The following is a 23,379-nucleotide window of genomic DNA, read 5'->3' as shown; positions in this document are numbered from 1 at the left end:
CGTTCTTAACCTGAAACTGTTCTTAACCTGAAGCACCACTTTAGCTAATGGGGCCTCCTGCTGCCACCGTGCCACCGGAGCACGATTTCTGTACTTATCCTGAAGCAAAGTTCTTAACCTGAAGCTCTATTTCTGGGTTAGCGGAGTATGTAATCTGAAGCGTATGTAACCTGAAGCATATGTAACCCGAGGTACCACACAAAGTGAGAGAGAACATTATAACTGCTTGAGCCTGTTAGGGTAGGATTCGAGAGATGCACACCCTACAGTATTTCACATATGCAAGAGTGTAACTTGTAAAAATTTCTTTTTTAAAAAACTATTATCCTGAAAAAGAAAAAAAACCTGTTTCCAAATCCAAACAATTAGGACTTCCTTTTGTTTTCTACATTATCGATGGCTCTCGTTATCTATTATTTTCCCAAATGGACTAAAACGCTTACCTTCACCTGATGACAAAATCCTGAAATTACAGCTTCTTTCTTCCCACTCCCCGTTTGCTGCCATCTGGTGAATGGAACTATACCGTCAGGTACACAAATATGCTTACCCCCTGCCCCAGTCAGGACCTCCAGCTTTACTTAGATTAATGCTCTCTTTTTTTGGTCTTCTCACTGTGCAGAAGTGAGAGCTGCTCATAGAACGTAATAGAAAAATGCAAGAATATAGCCCAACTGTGAAAGGGCAAAAGTGCCCCATCACCCCATCAGAAACAAAGAGGACAGGATCTATTGCCTTTCTCTAAGCCAGTATTGTTTTTTGTCAACAATGTGATTAATTTAAAATGCAACACATTTAAAAGAGCAACAGAAGGCTTCTACATTCAGCTGAATTTGGGCTGTGAGATCCAAAGGGGCAATTTACAAGTAACTTGACTTTGCTGCATCTCAAAGAGTATTTCGGGCTGGAAATCCAAACTAGCCTCAGGGCATGGAGTTACTTTTTCAGTAAAAGCATGACTTCATTAGTCATTACTTCCTTGCAGTAAAAGCAACCCCACACTCTTCTAACCACAGGGACCCTCGTTGAAATAAAGAATAGTTGTATGGGCATAGTGCATTAAAAGTAGGAATAGAAATCATAGAATCATAGAATCATAGAGTTGGAAGAGACCACAAGGGCCATCGAGTCCAACCCCCTGCCAAGCAGGAAACACCATCAGAGCACTCCTGACATATGGTTGTCAAGCCTCTGCTTAAAGACCTCCAAAGTAGGAGACTCCACCACACTCCTTGGCAGCAAATTCCACTGTCGAACAGCTCTTACTGTCAGGAAGTTCTTCCTAATGTTTAGGTGGAATCTTCTTTCTTGTAGTTTGGATCCATTGCTCCATGTCCGCTTCTCTGGAGCAGCAGAAAACAACCTTTCTCCCTCCTCTATGTGACATCCTTTTATATATTTGAACATGGCTATCATATCACCCCTTATCCTCCTCTTCTCCAGGCTAAACATGCCCAGCTCCCTTAGCCGTTCCTCATAAGGCATCGTTTCCAGACCTTTGACCATTTTGGTTGCCCTCCTCTGGACACGTTCCAGTTTGTCAGTGTCCTTCTTGAACTGTGGTGCCCAGAACTGGACACAGTACTCCAGGTGAGGTCTGACCAGAGCAGAATATAGTGGCACTATTACTTCCCTTGATCTAGATGCTATACTCCTATTGATTGAGGTGGGGAATTGAGGTGGGGAAAATCCATCACATCTTTTACAAAAACAGACCAGCCTTAGAAAGGTGCACAATTTAGAAGAGGAAAAGGCCCTTTTATTGTTGCTTTTATTAAACAATGGAGAGTCTGGATCCCCCTTGACAATTGAGCCTTGCTTTAAACTCCCTACTCCCTTGCCTGCCACTCTGCTTCTGCCACCTGGTGACAAAATCCTGTAAGTACTGTTTCTTTCTTCCCACTCCCTGTTCGCTGACATCTGGTGAAGGGAACCAAACAGCCACTCCAATTTGAACCTTTTCAAGACTCCCACGAGAGGTGGTGGACTCTCCTTCCTTGGAGGTTTCTAAGCAGAGGTTGGATAGCCATATGCCATGGATACTTTAGCTGAAATTTACCTGCATTCTGAGACTTTTCTCTCCACTACACTTAATAATGCAATTGCTCCAGCTCTTTTGTTCTTTGCTGCTGTCAATGGACTGCCCTGCTTACAGGAGCTCATGAGAATGCAAAGATGAACACCAATTTAAAAAACCATCCTAACACATCTGACTAGTAGTGGAACACACTGGACATAAATTGGCATGTTCCAGGGCTGTGCTAATGGCACCACTGTGGCTTGTAAAAAAAAGAAAAGAAAGCATTTAAAAGTCAGCGAAAGCAAAGGGCAAAGGTGACTGAGGGTTCTCCCATCCCGCTTCTGATAAGTTTTCCGTTTGACCCTCTGCCCCCAAAATCTCACAGCAAAATTGAAGACTGTAACCCTATACAAAGGTAAAGGTAAAGGGACCCCTGACCGTTAGGCCCAGTCGCGGATGACTCTGGGGTTGCGGCACTCATCTCGGTGGGGCTTACTTCTGAACAGACACACATGGGAAGATGCTATGAGCTATTTTTCACCTCAGATGGAAGATTTCCACAAAATATTAAACTACGCAGCACTGTAATAACTCAAGATCTCCCAGTTTCTCACTAACAGTATTACAAAATACTTATTCAAGCACACACACTGTAGGAAAGGGGAGGCTTGGGGAAAAGTCAAGAGAATAACAAACCCTATATAGTGGTACCTCGGGTTACATACGCTTCAGGTTACACACTCCACTAAGCAAAAAATAGTGCTTCAGGTTAAGAACTTTGCTTCCGGATAAGAACAGAAATTGGGCTCTGGCGGCGTGGCGGCAGCAGGAGGACCCATTAGCTAAAGTGGTGCTTCAGGTTAAGAACAGTTTCAGGTTAAGAACAGACCTCCGGAACGAATTAAGTACTTAGCCCGAGGTATCACTGTACATCTTCAGAATAAGTTTTGGACAGAGCTCCTGTGGAGGTACAGCTCCTGAGAAATTAAATGTGAAGAACTGAAAGGGAGAGGGAATCAAAGAAAATTTCAAGAGAATGGGTGCTTCTTTTTTTTACTCATTTATTCACCATACCTGGCTGAGTCTACATGAACAATACAGTGAAAATCAGGATCCTAGAAGAAAACAGACCATGTTCCTAATGGATCTTTTTCTTTGTTCCACCATCTCCAAAGGGAGATGATAAACTACAGCCACCAAGGCACATCAAGGATATCAATTTCCCTGACTCTCCCTTTCTGTTTGCTGGATCTGCTCCTCTGTCAGGACGACAGGCTTGTATTTCTGGTCAAAAAGTTTCTCGTTGGCTTCCGAATGGAGGTTATGGAAAGAAATTGTCCTGAGATGCTCTGGCAGGTGTTGAAATTCCTCCTCGTTAATGTCCGGATCCCGCATTTTGGAGTGCAGAACCCACCAGCGCCCCCAGAAGCCCACATCAAGGACTTGGCTGGGAACTTCCATCCAGCGTGGCTTCAGGTACTTGCAGTGCGCCTGGTAGAGATCTGCTCCCGCGTCAAAAGGAGCCTCGTAGACGAGGGAGAAGAAGAGCAGGCTCTGGAAGCGCAGCTGGCCCCGGTTCCTCAGCTTCGTCAGCCGCTGGACGTGCCCTTCTGAGCTGCTGCTGCGGGTCCAGGGCGAAAGCAAGAGGAGGGTGCCCGAGGCTTCCAGGAGGCTGGCCTCAAAGGAAGACTCACAGGGGCTACGGAGGCTGCAGCCCACTGCTCCGGCCAGCAGCGAGAGGTAGAGCCCAGCTTTCCCCGGCCGCTGCCTGACACCCAGAACAACCTCTTTGCAGGCTTCGGCATAGTCGTGCAGGAGGCTCTTGCACCACAGAGCTGTGGACGGGGGAGGGGGGGAGGGAGGCGGGAAAGAAGAAAATAGGGATGGTAAGAACAGACGAAGAGCCTGCTAGATCAAGCCAACGGCTTGCTCAACTAGTCCTGCATCCTGCTCTCACAGTGGCTAAACCAGATGCCTCTTGTGGGAAACCAGTGACTAGGATTTGAGAACAAGAACCACTATCCCCATGCCAAGGTTTCCAGCTGTGGAGGTTCAGCACAACCATCATTGCTAGTACCCGGCCTACGCAGGGGGGGGGGGAATCAGGTGGACTTGCCTTGGGACTCGGTGGGCTAAGCTGGCCAGAGGAGCCCCTCAGGGGCCTGCTGGTCTCATGCTGTCATGGCAAGAAGACCCCATGCCTCCCAGCTGACTGGGGGCTCCCACTCCAGGCCTCTGAAACACTCTGCATGGGCATGGCTGATAGCCTTGTGGTTGTTTTATTTACAGTGGTGCCCCGCAAGACAAATGCCTCGCTAGACGAAAGAGTTTTCCGTTTTGGAGGTGCTTCACAAAACGAATTTCCTATGGGCTTGCTTCGCAAGACGACAATGTCTTGCGAGTTCCTGCTGGTTTTTTTTCCTCCCCCCCCCCTTTTCTAAGCCGCTAAGCCGCTTATCAGCTGATCCGATCAGCAGATAAGCTGCTAAAAGCCGCTAAAAGCGCTAATAGCATTAATCCGCTAATCCGTCAATTGGGCTTGCTTCACAAGACGAAAAAACCGCTAGACGAAGAGAATCACAGAACGGATTCTTTTCATCTTGCGAGGCACCACTGTATGTATTTATTTCGTAAGGTTTATACACCTCTTGATTGTAAAAACCCTCACTTTGCGAAAAAACAAAACAGTAAAATTGAGAAAAATTCACAACCCTACTTTAAAACATGCAAAAACGGAAGTACAGTGGTACCTCGGGTTACAGACACTTTAGGTTAAAGACGCTTCAGGTTACAGACTCCGCTAACCCAGAAATAGTACCTTGGGTTAGGAACTTTGCTTCAGGATGAGAACAGAAATCGCACCGCTGCAGCACAGCAGCAGCAGGAGACCCCATTAGCTAAAGTGGTGCTTCAGGTTAAGAACAGTTTCAGGTTAAGAACAGACCTCCAGAACAAATTAAGTTCTTAACCCAAGGTACCACTGTACTAAAAGAGGTGAGTTGATTTGACTTTCTAACCACCTGGATGTCTCAACAGGAATGTTTTTAGCATGTCCAAAAATAATAATAATAATAAGAGAGTACAGTGATCAGAACAGGCATTACGTGGCACCGTGAAGGAGTGCCAGTTCCACTGACTGAAATGCAGAGTGGACACCTGTGGGGTAAGGCGATCTGTAGGTAAAGCGGCCCCAACTTGTTATGGATTTTATATGCTAATAGCAACACCTTGAACCTGGCCTGGCAGCCGATCAGCAACCAGCGCAAACCTCCTGAGCACTGGTGCTCCTCCATGCCATGCAGGTCGTATAGTGAATCCTTTGCAAGAAGGACCCTGACAAACTGGAACGTGTCCAGAGGAGGGCAACCAAAATGGTCAAAGGTCTGGAAACGATGCCTTATGAGGAACGGCTAAGGGAGCTGGGCATGTTTAGCCTGGAGAAGAAGAGGTTAAGGGGTGATATGATAGCCATGTTCAAATATATAAAAGGATGTCACATAGAGGAGGAAGAACGGTTGTTTTCTGCTGCTCCAGAGAAGCGGACACGGAGCAATGGATCCAAACTACAAGAAAGAAGATTCCACCTAAACATTAGGAAGAACTTCCTGACAGTAAGAGCTGTTTGACAGTGGAATTTGCTGCCAAGGAGTGTGGTGGAGTCTCCTCCTTTGGAGGTCTTTAAGCAGAGGCTTGACAACCATATGTCAGGAGTGCTCTGATGGTGTTTCCTGCTTGGCAGGGGGTTGGACTCGATGGCCCTTGTAGTCTCTTCCAACTCTATGATTCTATGAATCGTGAACCAGGCCAAAATTTGGCATCCTTCATGACTTTGAATTGGTACCTATATGAATACAGTGGTACCTCAGGTTAAGTACTTAATTCGTTCTGGAGCACCACTGAAGCATCACTTTAGCTAATGGAGCCTCCTGCTGCTGCTGCGCCGCCGGAGCACGATTTCTGTTCTCATCCTGAAGCAAAGTTCTTAACCTGAGGTACTATTTCTGGGTTAGCGGAGTCTGTAACCTGAAGCGTATGAAACCCGAGGTACCACTATATAGGTTTCATTATGATTACAGGGATTATTATTGTGGTCATTTTGTGTCCCCCTCATCCAGGGCCAGATTTAGGTTTGATGAGGCCCTAAGCTAATAGGCCCTTTATATGTCCAGCTGTCCTTTGTCAACAACAAATTGTCGCTGTTTTTGTGTTACATATATGCTATATGGCAATTTATGGACCTAATAGGTACCGTATTTTTCGCTCTATAACACGCACCTGACCATAACACGCACATCGTTTTTAGAGGAGGAAAACAAGGGAAAAACATTCTGAATGAAACATTGGATGTATCATTTTTGTGCTTCATGCTGTGGCCACAGACATGTGATCTGATGGTGAATTTGGGCTGACCCAATGCAAAGATCCTGAGGATCCATGTGGATCCATGCTTTGTAACCACGTTTTTGCACCATTGCAGCCCCAGACAACAGTGGGTGCGTGATTTGGGGGGGGGCAGGCTGCAGCCATGGACATGCTATGTTCTCTGGTGGTGAATTTGGGGGTGACCCAATGCAAAGATCCATGTGGATCCATGCTTTTTAACCACATTTTTGCACCATTGCAGCCCCAGGCAACAGTGGGTGCATGATATTTGGGGGGCAGGCTGTAGCCATGGACATGCTATGTGCTCTGATGGTGAATTTGGGGTGACCCAGTGCAAAAATCCTTAGGATCCATGTGGATCCATGCTTTTTAACCACATTTTTGCACCATTGCAGCCCCAGGCAACAGTGGGTGCATGATTTTTGGGGGGCAGGCTGTAGCCATGGACATGCTATGTGCTCTGATGGTGAATTTGGGGTGACCCAGTGCAAAAATCCTTAGGATCCATGTGGATCCATGCTTTTTAACCACATTTTAAGTGGGGAGGGAAGGAAAAACACAGAAGGGCTAAGAATGCAGGAGTGGGGTATAACGGGAGGGAGGAAAGGAAGGCAAAAGTTTCCCCCACGCACCCACCCAAGCCAGCCAGCTCTCTCTCTCTCTCTCTCTCTCTCTCTCTCTCTCTCTCTGTCTCTCTCTCCCACCTGCATGTTTTCAGCAGCACCGGAGCACAGAGAGGAAGGAGCGGAGCACAGAGAGGAATTAGAGGGACGCTCTGCTTTCCTCTCTCCTTGCCTGGAGGGGAGGGGCTTTCCCTGCTCTTTGTTCCGTTTGAGCAAACACAGTAACGAAACAGAAGAGGGTGGGCAGTAAGACCCTGAGGCAGAATGCAGGAAAGCAACCAGGTTTCCCTTCTCCCTGAAGCGCGGTTTGATTTTTGCCTAATTTTTCGGCTCCAGGGACCACACATTCGCTGCATAACACGCACAGACATTTCCCCTTCCTTTTTAGGAGAAAAAATCTGCGTGTTATAGAGCGAAAAATACGGTATCTAAAGCCATTTGCATATGCCGCCAGTCCATGCAGAATGTAGGCACCCTATATATAGAAATGAGCAAATCAGTGATATTTTAGGGAGCAGGCGGGGCCCATGACTTACCGTATTTTTTGCTCTATAAGACTCACTTTTCCCCTCCTAAAAAGTAAGGGGAAATGTGTGTGTGTCTTATGGAGCGAATGCAGGCTGCGCAGCTATCCCAGAAGCCAGAACAGCAAGAGGGATCGCTGCTTTCACTGCACAGCAATCCCTCTTGCTGTTCTGGCTTCTGAGATTCAGAATATTTTTTTCTTGTTTTCCTCCTCCAAAAACTAGGTGCGTCTTGTGGTCTGGTGCGTCTTATAGAGTGAAAAATATGGTACATCATAGGAGCCTACACAACACAAAACACTGTTGCTGTATGTAGGTTTTATTTTGTTTTTTATCTTATATTTTGGAAATGTACATTCAGGTTTTTTTTCCTTTAATTTTTTTTGGGCCCTAAGCTAGAGCTTGTTTAGCTTAAACGTAAATCCAGCACGCCCTCGTCTCAGCGCTCTGTGCGGGACAACAGTCCGCACCCCCCCCCCTTTAATCCGGCGCTGCTCCTTGATTGTCTCTAATCCTCTTTGGGAGAGAGTTCCCCAAACCTGACTCTGATGAAGAGGAACCTGCAGCTGCGTCAGCTCCGCGCCCGGAGGAAGGAAAAGGCGGCGGCCCCGGGCCGAGGCCAAGCGCGCCCCAGAAGGGCACCCGCCGCCTCCTCCCCCTCCTCCCAGGGAAGCATGCAGGGCGGCGGCGGCGAACCTCTCCCTCCTTCCCCGCCCGTCCCTCGGGGTGAGGTCTGAGGAAGCGGCCTCCCCTTCAGCCACCCGCTCGCTCGCCCGCCCGCCTCACCTATGCGGCCGGTGCGGAGCCGCCCCCAAAGGCGCCTCTTCTCCGGGCTCGGAGGATCCGCCATCGCCGGCCTTTTCTGGCAGGACCGCGAAGCCGGACGTTAAAGCGCGACGGACCAGCTCAGCGGAGACCGGAAGGAGGAAGAGGTGAGGAACTCATAGAGATAGGAAACCTCTAGACTAGCCTTTTATTTAGTATTGTTTTGTTCTCTGCGTAGTTTATACAAAAAAGCGCCGTGTGATTCTAGGACAAAAGGGCGGTATATATATTAAATTATTGATTTATTTCATAACATCTAGACACCGCTTGAGTGTTTTAAAAAAGCAAGCAAAACACCTCGAAGCAGCTAATAAAAAAGGCGAGAATTAGTGAAAATTTCTGCATTGCAGAGGGTTGGGCTAGATGACCCCCGGGGTCCCTTCCAACTCCCCATTTCTGGGGTTCTTCGGAAATTTCACAAGCCCGCCCTGCTTTCTTGCTTCTGCCTTCGAGCAGAAAAACGCGCAGCTTTAAGTCCCGCCCGGGTCGCTTTCCCTTCACGGGCTCCCTCCATCGCAGGCCATATTACAAGCGCAGCCCCGAAGCATCCGTGTCCGTGTGAAAACCCCGTTACGTGACCCACGGGACCTCCAGTCTCGGCGTTTCCGAGTCTATGAGCGCCAGGGGGCACTTTTGACGCGCGCCGGAAGCCGCGAAGGGGCGGCGGCGGCGCCTCGCTGGAAGCTGCGCCCTCGTCGCCGTCCGAGGTTCCTCTGAGCTCCTGGTGAGGCTGGCCGGGCTTCTTTCCCCCCCACCGCCGCCGAGGGACCCTCGTGGGGCGGGCTCTGCCTGCTAAGCCCCTCCGCTGGGTGACGAGAGCCTCGCCCGGGTAAGGGGCTTCTGGCTGCCAAGGGTGGGCTAAGTTTGGGGGGGGGTCGCAGGCTCCGCGTGGCAAGAGGCCGACCTCCCTCTCTCAGGCCTCTGAGCCTGTGCAGAGTGCCTTCTCTCCCCCCCCCCCATTGGACTGTGATGCTCAGGGTCCGGGGCTGTTCCCTTCCGTGGCGCAGGCTTGGCATGGCAGAGGGAGGAGAGGTGCTTCCTGGACTATCCTAGAGTTGGATGGGGACGTCCCAAGGGTCATCAAGCCCAACCCCCTGCGAGGCAGGATTCTCGACGCCAGTCCTCCCACCCCATGCCAGACCCTGCTTAGCTTTGCAAAATGTGCCGGATGTTTTATCTCTACGCCACTAGGAAGCTTACTGGGGGCATTTGAGCAGCAGCAGCAGCTGGGAACCGTTTCGTGGCCAGTGCCAGATTTACATATAAGCTAAACAAGCTATCGCTTTAGGGCCCCACTCTCTTGGGGGACCCCCCAAAAAAAATTAAAAAACTGGATGTACATTTCCAAAATATAAGAGAAAAAACAAAACCTACATGTTGTGTAGGCTCATAATGGGCCCTGCCTGTTAGCCTGCTCCCTAAAATACCACTGGTTTGCTCATTTCTGTATCAATTACTTTGATAAAATACATATTTTGTTATGTGCAAATGGCTTTAGATACCTATTTGGTCCATAAATTACCATATAGCATATATGCAACACAAAAAACAGTGACAATTTGTTGTTGACAAAGGACAGCTGGACATATAAAGGGCCCCATTGCCTTCATTAGCTTAGGGCCTCATCAAACCTAAATCCAGCCCTGGTTTCGCCCCAGCTGTTTTTAAGTCACAGGGCTGGCGGTGTCTCTGCCCCCCACCCCAGATGTTGTCAGACCAACTAGGAGCTGTTCAGCGGTGGAAAGGACTCCCTTGGAAGGCGGCAGACTCTCCTTCCTTGGAGGTTTTTAAGCAGCGGTTGGGTGGCCATCTGCCGTGGATGATCTAGTTGAGATTTCTGCATTGCAGAGGGTTGGGCTCAATGACTCCCAGGATCCCTTCCAACTCTACAATTCCATGATTCTAACTGCCAACGTCCCTGACTGTTGGTTGTGCTGACCTGGGTCTGATAAGAGTCCAGCAACATACGGAGAGCCACAGGTTACCCCCATGTCTGTTTTGAAGCTGCCTTTAACTGCCTCCTGTCCATACATCCCAACCCAACCATCTAAATGTACACATCTGTATGTCTATAATATATGCACCTGCCAGTTTATGATTATGCTTCATGTTTCTGAAGTGTTCTGCAGTGCACAAAGACTGATGCCATAATACAGTTCAGCCTTTAAGGTGCTTCAAAGCTCGTTGATGTTTCTGCCAACACAGTTTGTTATCTTTTCCAGGATAATCCAGTTGCATCATGGCTGCCCCAGATGAGCTCAAGTTTCATGGTGAGTGTTTTAATTCCCCTGAGTGAGTTATGGATTGTGGCAAGCTTTGGGTACCAGGCTGTGCAGTGTGCTTTCTCTACCCACCTCAGAACTTCCCTGTTCATACATGTCCCACTTACAAGAGCATAACCTTTGTTGGATTATCTACCTTTCCTATCTCATTAGTCTTCTATACCAGGAATAGTCAGTCTACAGCTCTTGGCAGTGTTAGGAACTCGGATAGAAAAGCTAGGAGCCAAATGGCTTCTGGGACTTGGGTTGTGGGTGCCAAAATCGGCTGTGTAGTTGCTACTGGGTGTTTGTGTGGTTCGACAACACAAATCCCCACTTAGCCACAGAGCTCCCTGGGTCACCCTGGGCCAGTCGCTCACCCACAGCCTGACTTACCTCATAGGGTAGTTGTGAAAATAAAATGAGGGTGAGGGAGAGCTATGTACGCTGGGATATAAATGTAATAAATCAAAGCAAAGCATGTTAAAACTAGGTTTTAGCTTCCAGGTTTTTTCACCTCCTCTGTTGGTGGCATCCTGGGATTTTAAGCAGCAGGTAAGAAAATGGTGGACCGACTGGCTTGGCTAACAATTTCTTCCAGACAAATAACTTGGCAGCTCTGCAATAGGCAGAGCAAAAATATACTTCTACTCACCTGCAAAACTGCTTTCATTGAGTGTCACGCTATGGAAGTGCTATCCTAGCTATGAGCTACAGGGGCTCTAGAGAAATCTGATTGTGCTAGTATTTCTGTCCTGACTGCCTGGCGTATTTTATTTTATTTTATTTTTTGCAGAATTTGACGAAGCCATAGATTTGCTGGCTGAGAATGCGGATGCCACCACTCCTAGCATCAGTGAGCGGCAAAGCCACACAACCGTAAACATGTCTTCCGGCTACAATGAGGAGCCTGAGGCAGAAGAGGAGGATGATAAAACAGAGGTGCTGCTGTTTCAAATTCTGTCCTGTATGTTGATTTATAGCTAGCTGGAGAAGTAGCTGCTTTGCAGCAGGAAGGAAACATAAGCCTAGCCAAGGGGCTACATCCTATGGACCTAGAAGAGAGTGGGAAGGAGATAACAGGTCAAATGGGAGCTTTGCTGTAAAGCACAGTGATTTACATAGATAAGGAGGATAGGAGGCATAGAATGCATATTACACCTGGTCTGTAGCAGTTGCACTGGTTCCCTCATAGCTTCCTAGCCCAACTTAAGGTGCTCTCTTGCATTTGTGTTGAAAGCCTAGGTAACGAGGCTCCAAATAGCTGAAAGAATGCCTCATTCCCTGTATAGACCAGCTTGGGGCTTAAATTCAGCAGAGAAGGCCCTCCTGGTAATTCTGTCTTGCAGGTTTGGGGGAGCTTGTGAGATTACCTTCTTGGTGGTAGCTCCAAGAATGTGGACCTCCCTTTCCACAGAAGTTTGTCTGGCTTCCATTGTTTGCTTTGAAAAGGGAAGAATTTAGTTTTGTGTCCCGCCTGTAACGTGTTGTATGGAATTAGTGTTTTCAGGTAATGGGTGTGCTTTTTGTTTGTTGATGTTTTAAATGTATTCTGTGTGTTTTTAATATGCAGTAACCCACCCTGGAACCTTATTGTGAAGGGTGGGTAAGAAAAACAATAAATAACAACACAATGTGTGTGCGTGCACACACACACACACACCACACAGAGAGAGGGCGAGGGAAGCACTTTGCTGTGCCACCCTACCTAATTCACTCTTGAGCAGCCAAAATTCCTATTGTTCCTAATGTGAAGAGTAACTGGAAGAATTTCCATAAAAATAATGTTCCCTAGTAATTATAGTTCCTCCCATAAGTTTCACCCTCCACCTCTTAACACACACAACTGCAGCCTGTGGAGTTTCCTCAAAGCTTGCTGAAAGGAGTTCCTGGGAGAAGCATCCAAGAAAGAAAGAGGTCTTCTTCTTGGATTTGGAATGAAGCACTCTGCCTCTTTTTCTTTTCTTTATTAAAGTAAGAATGCTTAGGGCACGAGGTCAGGAGTTCTATCTTCGCAAGAGGCCCAGGGGTCGGTTTGTCTCACCCAAAATATCTTTCCTGGCCGAGGGCAAAACAGTAACCTGCATTCTCGTCCCTGCAGCTCTTGAGTTCCCAGAAGAAGCAATCCAGTTTCTGGACCTTTGAATATTACCAGGCTTTCTTCGATGTTGACACATACCAGGTAAGGGAATTTGTGTAGTTCTAGCTTCATAGGCACAGCCAAGAATCAGCCACAGTTGACAAGATGAGGGAGCGTAGTAACTCAGCTTGCAAGTGACAAGCACAAGACCTGCCGTACAGTTTGCAGGTGGCCCTCCAGCTGTTTTTGGACTACAACTCCCATCATCCCTAGCTAACAGGACCAGTGGTCAGGGATGATGGGAAGTGTAGTCCCAAAACAGCTGGAGGGCCAAGTTTGGCCACCACTGGGCTAGATGACCCATAGGGTCCAGTTCTGTTTCATGGATGGAGGCACAACCTCATGGCTGGCACATTTGTATTGTGCTTTGAGCCTAATTTGGCTCCAGGATTCTGCTGTGGCTGAATTACCACCATTATTTTGTTGGGTACAAATTGAAGATCTTCCTGATCAACTGATATTTTCAGGAGCTGAAATCCACAGCGGTGATGTTCTGACTATGGGGATGGAGATTTCCTAACCATGAAGTTAGAATAACGAATTGAGTTCAGTCTTCCCTCCAGCACAAGCTTGCTTGCTTGGCTTTGGGCAACCATATTATCCGTCTTCTCTCCATACCCTGACAATGGGGTCTAGTGCAAGGCATAGAAATGCCTGTACAATATTTCTAGTAGTTCCTGCACCTCCTGAGATGGGAAGCAAAAAGCCCTGCATCCTTGCACGTCCCCATGGGGTCCATTTTGCTGAGGCAAGGCCTATTTCTTGTTTATCAGGTGTTGGACAGGATAAAGGGGTCGCTGCTTCCGCTGCCAGGGAAAAACTTTGTATGGCACCATCTACGGAATAACCCTGACCTGTATGGTGAGTACAGAGAGGCTCAGAGTGATGCAGAGCACTGCCTCCTGCTTTGCAAAGTCTGGATTGAACTGTAAACTGTGATGTAGCATACTATGCCCAGGACAGAGAATGCAGCCTGGTCAGCATCCTGAGAAGCAAGTCCTGATTAAGCGGGGAGGGGGGGTGATAGGAATTTTGAGGTCTTAGATATATGGTAGTGTTCATAAGTGTACCAACCAAGCACGTACATAGATCAGCACAGGATGACCCACCTGAAACCATTTTGATTCCCAAACTGACCAAATGTTTTCCCTGCAAGGAGGGAGGGGGGTCAGGGAGCTTTCCCATGGTCTCAGGAATTGAGTGATCAGCATTTTAATGGGTGACAGACCATCAGGAAAGGCAAACAGATAACCTGGCAAACAGGAAAAACAACATTCAAATTTCTGTTTTAGACCGCCTTTTCTGTGATGTAGGTATGATGTATCTGAGGGGAGGTCTTAGGTTACACCCCTTCTGTGATGTATGTATGATGTTTCTGGGGGTGGTCTTGATCTACAGGGTGGCAATTTCAAAAGTCTTTATAAGGCCTTGCGCGCCATTGAATCATAGAATCATAGAGTTGGAAGAGACCACAAGGGCCATCGAGTCTAACTCCCTGCCAAGCAGGAAACATTGTTCTGGGTTCCTCCTCCCTTCTTTGTGTGGTGAGTGAGGAACCTGTTGCAACAGATCAATAAAGATCAGGCTTACTAGCTGCTTTGCTTCTCAATATTCTCTGGTTGGTCTCTGTTATTTTCTCCTACCAATGGGGAACCTATGTAAGGACTCTATATGGGCTCCTGGATACCCCATAAGGGAAAAGGGCAATTTTTGTTTACAACAGGGGGGGGGTGAAGCTTGCTAGTCATCTTCCAGAAGTGCAGTCTTCATTTCCTTGCTCTGTCATCCCTAAGTACATACCTTGCAAGTGGAAGGTCCCAGGTCAACCCCGAGCATCATCAGGCAATGGATGTCTGAGAGCTGGGTCGGGAAAAGCCATGGGGAATTAGGACTAGATCAGACTTCCCCAGTTTGGTGCCCTGCAGATTCTGCTGCTTCTTCTTTGGTGATCACTCGCAACCGAGTAAGATTGTCTTCCATGAACATGGTTTTAACAGTGAGTCGGTGAGACTGTGAAGGCCAATCCTGGAGCCACACATCCTTCCATAGTGGGGACATAGGTTTCCTGGTGGGAGTCGATCACGTTGAGGGTTTGCCAAGCATGCCTTCCTCTTAGCACATTTCTCCCTTTCGTCCCGTGTTTGAGCGTCTTCAAAGCCCATGACACCTTTGGTAAAGGCTGTTCTCCAACTGGAGCGCTCGCAGGCCAGTATTTCCCAGTTGTCGGTGTTTATAGTACATTTTTAAAATTTGCCTTGAGACAGTCTTTAAACCCCTTTTGTTGACCACCGGCATTATGCTTTCCATTTTTAAGTTCGGAATAGAGTAGTTGCTTTGGAAGACGATAATCGGGCATCCGAACAACATGACCAGTCCAAACGAAGTTGATGTTGAAGAAGATTCTTCATTGATTCTGATTCTTTCTTACAGATTATTTGGACTATAGCTCCTATCACCCTTGACCCTTGGGCCAAGCTTGCTGGGATGATGGGAGTTAAGCCCCAAACATCGGGAGAACAGCAGGTTGTGGGGGAGGCTGCACTAGATCAACTGGTAGCCTAGCAATGTGTTGCACTTTTGTGTGTCCAAGGTTTGTTCTTGGGGAATGTAGATTTCCCTCTACCAGGTGGCCTCCAGTGTTGTGCTGAGACGCCTCCCCTGAGCCCCAGCCCTTTAGTTGCTTCCTTGTTCTGTATTTGGTAAACGAGTTCACAGTCGGCTCCATTCTTTGCCCCATGCTGAGACAAGAAGTCTGCCCGTCATTTTTGGTCTTCTAATGTTGTATTTCTGCCTCTCACAGGCCCGTTCTGGATCTGTGCCACGTTGGTCTTCACGCTGGCTATCAGCGGCAACTTGTCCAGCTTCCAGGAGAAAAAGGGCAGCCCCCAGTTCCACAAAGGTGAGCAGTCGACGGGGGAGTGTCTCTTGCAATTTAAGCTTTATGCAATCATAACCCTTTTATATATTGGGTATTGTTGAAGGCACACAAAGAATGGGCAAAATAGAGATTTGGGGGGGGGTAAAAAATAAGTTGCTCGTTACCTGCAAAAGCTTTTGAGCAAGGTGGCATGCGGCTTACAAAAAAGCAGGAAACAAGAGCTGTAGTAATGACTCCTTTCTTTCCTACTGGGGATGTGTGAGATTGGTAAATTGACAGTATTCAGAATGCCTAAATTTTAGCTCCCAGATATCCTTAACTTCTCGCAGAGGAGCAGAAGCTCCTTAGAATAACTTAGTCATAAAATGAATGGAAGCTTTAAAAGTAGTTCTCAGTTATGATAGTAAACACAAGAGAGAGGGAAGTGTGTGTGTGTGTGTGTGTGTGTGTGTGTGTGTGTGTGTGTGTGCGCGCGCGCACATGCACAAAACTCCTTCCCTTCCTCCTTCTTGTGTTTACTTATAACTGAGAACTACTTTTACAGCTTCCATTCATTTTATGACTAAGTTATTCTAAGGAGCTTCTGCTCCTCTTTGCCCCTGCGGGAGGGCAGGCAGAAGACAAATATGTAGAGGCTTGTTCCTGGTAGGGTAAGCCCTGGTTACTGACCCTGCCAGTGCTTTTGCCTTGGAGCGAATGCTGCTCTTAATATCGTTTTCCTTTTCTTCCATAGTGTCCATTGCCGGAATAATTATCTACTGCTATGCCTGGCTGGTACCCCTTGCCCTGTGGGGCTATTTGCAGTGGCGAAAGGGGGTCCAGGTCCATGTGGACTCCTACACCTTCCTGGAGATGGTGTGCGTCTATGGTTATTCCCTATTTGTGTACATCCCCACTGCGGTAAGGCAAATGGGGTGGCAGGGAAAAGACTGGTTCATATGTCGTTTCTTTTCAGTTTGCAGAGCATAACGTTCCAGTAGAAAGTGCTCAAAAATCCTGCTCCATTGTGCTTTCCATTATTATTATTATTAGTAGTAGTATCAGTATTAGTATTATAGTCATTCATTCCCTGCCCATCTGGCTGGGTTTCCCCAGCTACTCTGGGCGGCTCCCAACAGAATATTAAAAACACGATAAAACATCAAACATTAAAAACTTCCCTAAACAGGGTTGCCTTCAGATGTCTTCTAAAAGTCAGATAGTTGTTTATTTCCTTGACATCTGATGAGAGGGTGTTCCACAGGGCTGGTGCTACTACTGAGAAGGCCCTCTGCCTGGTTGCCTGTAACCACACTTCTCACAGTGAGGCAACCACCAGAAGGCCCTCGGAGCTGGACCTCAGTGTCTGGGCTGAACGTTGGGGGTGGAGATGCTCCTTCAGGTATACTGGGCCAAGGTCATTTAGGACTTTAAAAGTCAGCACAAACACTTTGTATTGTGCCCAGAAATATACTGGGAGCCAATGTAGGTCTTTCAGGACCAGTGTTATGTGGTCTCAGCGGCCACTCCCAGTCACCAGTCTAGCTGCCACATTCTGGATTAATTGTAGTTTCCGGGTCACCTTCATTGCAGTAGTCCCAAGTGGGAGATAACTAGAGCATGCACCACTCTGGTGAGACAGTCTGCGGGCAGGTAGGGTCTCAGCCTGCGTACCAGATGGAGCTGGTAGACAGCTGCCCTGGACACAGAATTGACCTGGACTTCCATGGACAGCTGTGAGTCCAAAATGACTCCCAGGCTGCGCATCTGGTCTTTCAGGGGCACAGTTACCCCATTCAGGACCAGGGAGTCCCCCACACCCACCCGCCCCGTTTCCCCCAAAACTGTACTTCTGTCTTGTCAGGCTTCAGCCTCAATCTCTTAGCCGCCATCCATTCTCCAACCACCTCCAGACATTCACACATTCCTCAAGCACTGCTAGTTTTGTGCAGTGGGATTTCAGCAATAAGGACCTGAATTACTGGCTGAGGTCCTGTTTCTCACGAAGAGTGCATGAGATCGTACTCAACTTCCACTTCCTTCATTCACAGATGCTGTGGCTGATTCCTATATCCTGGCTGCAGTGGCTGCTGCTCGTCTTTGCAGTTGGTCTCTCTGGCTCAGTTCTGGTTCTTACCTTCTGGCCAGTTATCCGCTCAGACACCAGGCTGGCAGCTTGCGCCCTGTTGGCTGTCATTGTTTCTCTCCATGTCCTTCTGGCTATTGGTTGCAAGGTAGGTTTTCTTCTCTTCCCACTAAGCTAGGACAAGGTTTGGAGAGCAAAATGCTACTTGTGCCGAGAGGGGAAGGAAAGGTAGAGGGAAATAAGCTGTGTATGATGCAGCCGCTAGAAAGTCAGATATTTCAAATGAGCTTTTAGCCTCCGAAGTTGCAGAGATTTTACAGCAGTAAAAGTACTCAGGGCTGGAAACATGATGATGTCATTGCATGATTTTACTATATAATTCTGGGTACCCTGTGGCAATTTAGTATTATGAACATCTCTAAGCCAGCCTTTGCCTACCTGGTCATGCAGGCAGGGAGTTGTCTGGAGGGCAAAAGGTTGACAAAATCTGCTCTGAACTTACAATATTTGAGGTAGCTTTATACTGGACCCCTGAAAAAATTGTTAGACTATGATGTAAACACTGCATAGTGGGAGTACAGATGTACCTTGGAAGTCGAATGAAATCCATTCCAGAAGTCCGTTCAACTTCCAAAACGTTCGACTTCCAAGGCGCGGCTTCTGATTGGCTGCAGGAGCATCCTGCAGTCATTCGGAAGCCGTGCTGGACATTCGACTTCCAAAAATCATTCAAAAACCAGAACAATGACTTCCGGTCTTTGATTTCTTGGGAGCCGAAAGGTTCGATTTTACAGGTGTTCAGCTTTTCAGGTTCCACTGTATAGATAAAGTAATTCTAATTATATCATAGTGCTCATTGTGCCCAAAATTATGAGGAACGGAACAGGCATTTGATTAAGTAAGAAACAACAGGCTGTGATTTACCATTGAAACCTTTCTAGCAACTGTTCCAGCACTTTTAAGACCCAACTAAATGTTGGTCAGGAGCAAGACTTTGAGCTCATCAGAACTTTTCTTTAGACTGTAGACCAGGGGTGGGGGAAATGCTGCCAGATATAACGGGATCGACATTTCTGGTGCAAAAAGACCTGCTTGTGATGGCATCCTGGGGTGAATGGAGGAGTAACGATTGCTCTCGCTTTGAAGATAGCAGCCGTTTGGTTCTTCCGCTGGTGTACCTGCAAACCAGAGCTGGGGGGGGGGGGGCGGTGGGACTTTCTCTGTATGAAAACTGCATGCTGGTAGTGGGTGGGACTTGCCATAGTAAAGGTAAAGGGACCCCTGACTATTAGGTCCAGTCGTGACCGACTCTGGGGTTGCGGCACCCATCTCGCTTTATTGGCCGAGGGAGCCAGCGTTTGTCCGCAGACAGCTTCCAGGTCATATGGCCAGCATGACCAAGCTGCTTCTGGAGAACCAGAGCAGCGCACGGAAACGCCGTTTACCTTCCCGCCGGAGCGGTACCTGTTTATCTACTTGCACTTTGATGTGCTTTCAAACTGCTAGGTTGGCAGGAGCAGGGACCGAGCAACGGGAGCTTACCCCGTCACGGGGATTCGAACCGTCGACCTTCTGATTGGCAAATCCTAGGCTCTGTGGTTTAACCCACAGCGCCACCCGCGTCCCTGGGACTTGCCATAGCACAACGTAAATCGGATTTATGCGACACATCTCTATCCAGGCAGGCTAGAAGCATCAACCCAGTTAAATCCAGACAAGAATATGTACGGAGATTATGCAGCAAGATTGGGGAGGGTCGTGATCCGGGGAGGGAAATGGTCAAGGAAGGAGGCAGCAAGAAGCCTGGAAGGTCCCTGAACCCTGGGGTGTAAGCTACACCTTTGATGTGGATTTTAATGTAATTAATGCATATATTGGCGCTGCTCGCTAATTTGCAGCACAGTGGAAAACGTATATGCTGTGTCAGCAGAAGCCGAATTTGTAAATGATGGAATATGGCTGGAACAGTGAAGTTGATGAAGTCTGTAAGACCCCGGAGTGTTACTTGTATACATCTAGACCAGACTACTGCAATGCTGTTTATGTGGGGCTGCCTTTGAATAGGGCTCAGACCAGGGGTTGGCAAGGTTTACCTCGCCTGGGCCGCTTCACTCCAACAGAGATCGTTCCATGGGCTGGATTGTGCGCACGGGGTCGCGATTTCCGGCACCTGTGCAGATGCGATTTTTGGCATCTGAGCATGCGCAGACACGATTTTCAGCACCACGGAAGTGAGTCCCTGTGCCGGTTTAGCACAGCACACAGGGACTTGCCAAGCAGGCGGCTCGGTTCAGGGGCAGCTCATGAGCCGGTTAAACAACCCCCATGGGCTTTAGGCTGCCTTCCCCTGGCTCAGACCCTTGCCCTTGTGCAAATTGCAGCAGACTGGGTACCTGCTGGGGCTGGGCTCTTAGATCGGAGTAATAGGTTCCATGAATTGCACTGGCTGCTTGTTGGCTTCCAAACCCAATTCAAAGTACGGATCATAACTTCTAAAGCCCGGAACAGTTTGGGACCAAGTTTGGGCCATTTTACCCGTCTGGGGCTGCCAGGCCTTGAAATCGGTTACAGAGCCTGTGCCTGCAGATTCACCACAATGTAGTCAGGCTGGAGGGTGCAAAAGATGGTTTTTTTCAGCGACAGCCTCTCTTCCTCAAGAGATACGTTTTGCTCCCTCCTCGTCTTAAGCAGGCCCTAAATATATTTTCACTCCACCCGAGAAAACTGGGGGTAGTTTTTTAATTGAATATTACACTCAGTATAGTACAGTGGTGCCTCACAAGACGAAAAGAATCCGTTCTGTGATTCTCTTCGTCTAGCGGTTTTTTCGTCTTGCGAAGCAAGCCCATTGACGATTAGCGCTATTAGCGGCTTATCTGCTGATCGGATCAGCTGATAAGCGGCTTAGCGGCTTAGAAAAAGGGGGGAGGAAAAAAAACCCAGCAGGAACTCGCAAGACATTGTCGTCTTGCAAAGCAAGCCCATAGGAAATTCGTTTTGCGAAGCACCTCCAAAACGGAAAATTCTTTCGTCTAGCGAGTTTTTCGTCTTGCGAGGCATTCGTCTTGCGGGGCACCACTGTATTGGGATTGTTGGCTGTCTGTGATTTCTTTTTTGCTAGTTTCATATTTTTAGTTTTAATTTGTAGGCTTTTAATGGGTTTTTAAACATTTTATACTCTCTTGATTGTGAGCTGCTTTGAGAATACTTAGGGTTTCGAAGAGAGGCAAACGTTAATAGATATTAGTATTAATAGTCTAACATTCCTTAAAAGCTTGGTTTATCTGCTTTTTGCTGTCTTTTCATTTTATATTTTTAAACCTCGAAGCCTATTAAGTATAACGTAAGAAAAATAAATGAGCTGTTTTGCAGCTTGCACCCCCCCTTCCATTTTTTTCCTTTGTTGAACTCCCTTCACTTTTGTGTTTTCATATAGTTTTAGGCACGTTATAAAAAATACAGTTGGCGTTACAGTGTGGACTTTTCACATGCATGCATTTCAAGTTTCGGAAATGACACTGTAGGCTGAGACAGAGGAGTGCAATGTGCTCAGGATTAGTCACATTCTGCCTGCAACACTGAACTTAAATGAGAACTCTTAAGCAAACTCTTTGGCCCCACCTTGGTAGTGTCAATACAAACTCCACAGCCAAGATCCAACAAGGATGTGGATTATTGTTCTTACACACATGCCTCAGGGCTGGCTTGGACATCCTGTACAAAGCTCTCGTCTAATAAACGGGGAAACAGTTATAGCTGGATATCCAGCCTAACGTGGGATGGGGTGGAATAAATTACCCAGCTAAAGTTAATCCAGTTTTCCCACGCACATTTCAAGTATTAGTACATGTCGATTGCAAATGTACAGATGTACAGTCTCACTATGCTACCCTAGGAAACTTAAGTTTCTTAAAGAAAACTTTGTGCTCTAGAGAATGGAGTATTATTTATACTTCTTCTGCCATTTGCCAAACTGGATTAGGATGGTAACAAGAAAAGCAGTTACACAATGTTTCCAAACCTGATTCCCCCGGTCTCAGCATACTGACAGATCTGTGTATTTTTGGCGTGTGCAGCTAAGCCTTGAAGAAACAGGTACTGAACAGTTTCTCAGTGAAATGGGAAATAAATGGTAATGCTTGCTCCCTCAGCAACTTGCAGAACAGGGAAGCAGGCACATCCAGTGGGCTACTCTAGAGAATATATGGCATCTCCAGCCCTTAATATAAGACCTTGTTTTGCCATTAACTTGGTAGCAGAAAAGTAGCCCAAAAACAATTTGCCACGGGTCATGTATTCAGTTTGAGACACACAGGTTTTGCTTTTGCTTGTTTGCGTTCAGGTTTTGATTAAACGAGAGTATTCTTAAAAGTGCAGTCACTGAGTTTTCAAATTAACTTATTGATTCTAGGTGGAGGAAGACGAGCCTGCTTGATTTCTACAGCTGATTAATTTTCTTCTCTTTGAAGCTGTATTTCTTCCAGAATGCAAGCGGCACACCTTCTCATCCTACGCCAGCTGCTCATTTCGGCAGAAGCACACCGCCTCACCCAGCCAACCACTCCAACCCACAGATGTGAAAGGCAGCTGGTAAGAACTTTTGGTCATCCCGTATGGCATGCAACAGATGCTAAAAATGCCACTGGGTGTCAAATATTCTTTGTCAAAGTGCCCACTGCTCCCCAATCCCCACCCCTACCAATGGAAGCATAGGAACTAATGTGCTTCTGGGAGAGGTAACAAGGGGTTGGCATCTCTCATCTTTCTCCCTTAGTGCAAGACCTAAAATCTCTGTTGCAGACACTTTCATCATGAATGTCTGGCCTCAGGGAAAGCCCATGAGCGAAGGACGATGCACACTCATCCAAGAGGCAAGGAGACACCTGAGCTGGAACAGGGACCAAGCTGCATCACCTCACCATTTCAAGATTTTTGTTGTCCTACTTCAGCCAGCCATGTCACTAAGGTGCCCGATTTGCAAAGAACCCGACTTTTGGAAACAAATTTAAAGGCCTGGCTGTTAACATCACAAAATGTTACTTGGGGTGGATGCAGCTGCTTTTTGCTCCTTCGTCACAGGATGGGCCTGCAGTCCTGACACGGCTGCAGAAAGCGACTGAATGGAGTGATTATCTATTGTTCCCTTTCCAGTTAAATCTTTGGTAACGGCGGGATGTAGCAGAGTCAGCTGATGGCTGAGACTTTTTAGATCCTCGGTGAGTAAGGGTAGATGATCAGGAATAGAAGTAAGAGCTTCCTTGGAGGGAAGCTTGAATGATAGGGAGGTTGAGCACTTCAGATTACTTTGATTTAGTTTAGCTACTTGATTTTGTTTTCTATGGAAAGCTAATTTAAATAAAACTGCCTTTTAAGAAGAGTGTGGCTCTTTCCCAGCTTCCTTTCCAGGCAACACTGTCATCTTCTGTGGCCACATTGTGTAACGCAGGATCAGCGAAAGTAGCCATGTAACATGCTGTCTTTGTCTGTGAAAGAGGGTGACTGGAAATCTGGTAGAAAGAAGCACCTAATGGCATGGGTGGGAAACTACTGGGTTTCCTCCTCGGGGATTTTGTAACCAAGTCTGAGGTCCTAAAGGCAGCCTTTGCACAGAGTGAGAGTCTCTTAACTGTATGTCAAAAACAGAGGCTTGTATTTTGAAG

General features: G+C 47.4%; 2 protein-coding genes across 3 annotated transcripts; one reads left to right on the top strand and one right to left on the bottom strand.

The window, feature by feature from the left end:
* Positions 1-3,064: 3,064 nt before the first annotated feature.
* Positions 3,065-8,487, bottom strand: TIMM29 (translocase of inner mitochondrial membrane 29). Its single transcript, XM_082205243.1, has 2 exons — positions 8,337-8,487; positions 3,065-3,855 (listed from the first exon to the last, which is right to left on the bottom strand). Exons 1-2 carry the CDS (start codon positions 8,398-8,400, stop codon positions 3,236-3,238), a joined length of 684 nt encoding a protein of 227 aa, XP_082061369.1. The 5' UTR covers positions 8,401-8,487; the 3' UTR covers positions 3,065-3,235.
* Positions 8,488-8,884: 397 nt separating this feature from the next.
* YIPF2 (Yip1 domain family member 2) lies at positions 8,885-23,096 on the top strand. Of its 2 annotated transcripts, none has more exons than XM_082205170.1 (10): positions 8,885-9,099; positions 10,598-10,645; positions 11,433-11,578; positions 12,738-12,818; positions 13,550-13,637; positions 15,577-15,675; positions 16,388-16,554; positions 17,685-17,867; positions 22,189-22,309; positions 22,520-23,096. In XM_082205170.1, exons 2-9 carry the CDS (start codon positions 10,615-10,617, stop codon positions 22,297-22,299), a joined length of 906 nt encoding a protein of 301 aa, XP_082061296.1. In that variant the 5' UTR covers positions 8,885-9,099; positions 10,598-10,614; the 3' UTR covers positions 22,300-22,309; positions 22,520-23,096. The 2 variants fall into 2 exon arrangements, with proteins under 2 accessions (XP_082061296.1, XP_082061295.1); XM_082205169.1 differs by having other exon boundaries at positions 9,048-9,204.
* Positions 23,097-23,379: the final 283 nt, after the last annotated feature.

The sequence above is a fragment of the Podarcis vaucheri genome (assembly GCF_965113315.1).
Source record: "Podarcis vaucheri genome assembly, chromosome: 17".
Lineage (NCBI taxonomy): Eukaryota > Metazoa > Chordata > Lepidosauria > Squamata > Lacertidae > Podarcis > Podarcis vaucheri.
The sequence above is the reverse complement of the archived record's forward strand: the minus strand, read 5'-3'. Positions and strand labels throughout refer to the sequence as shown.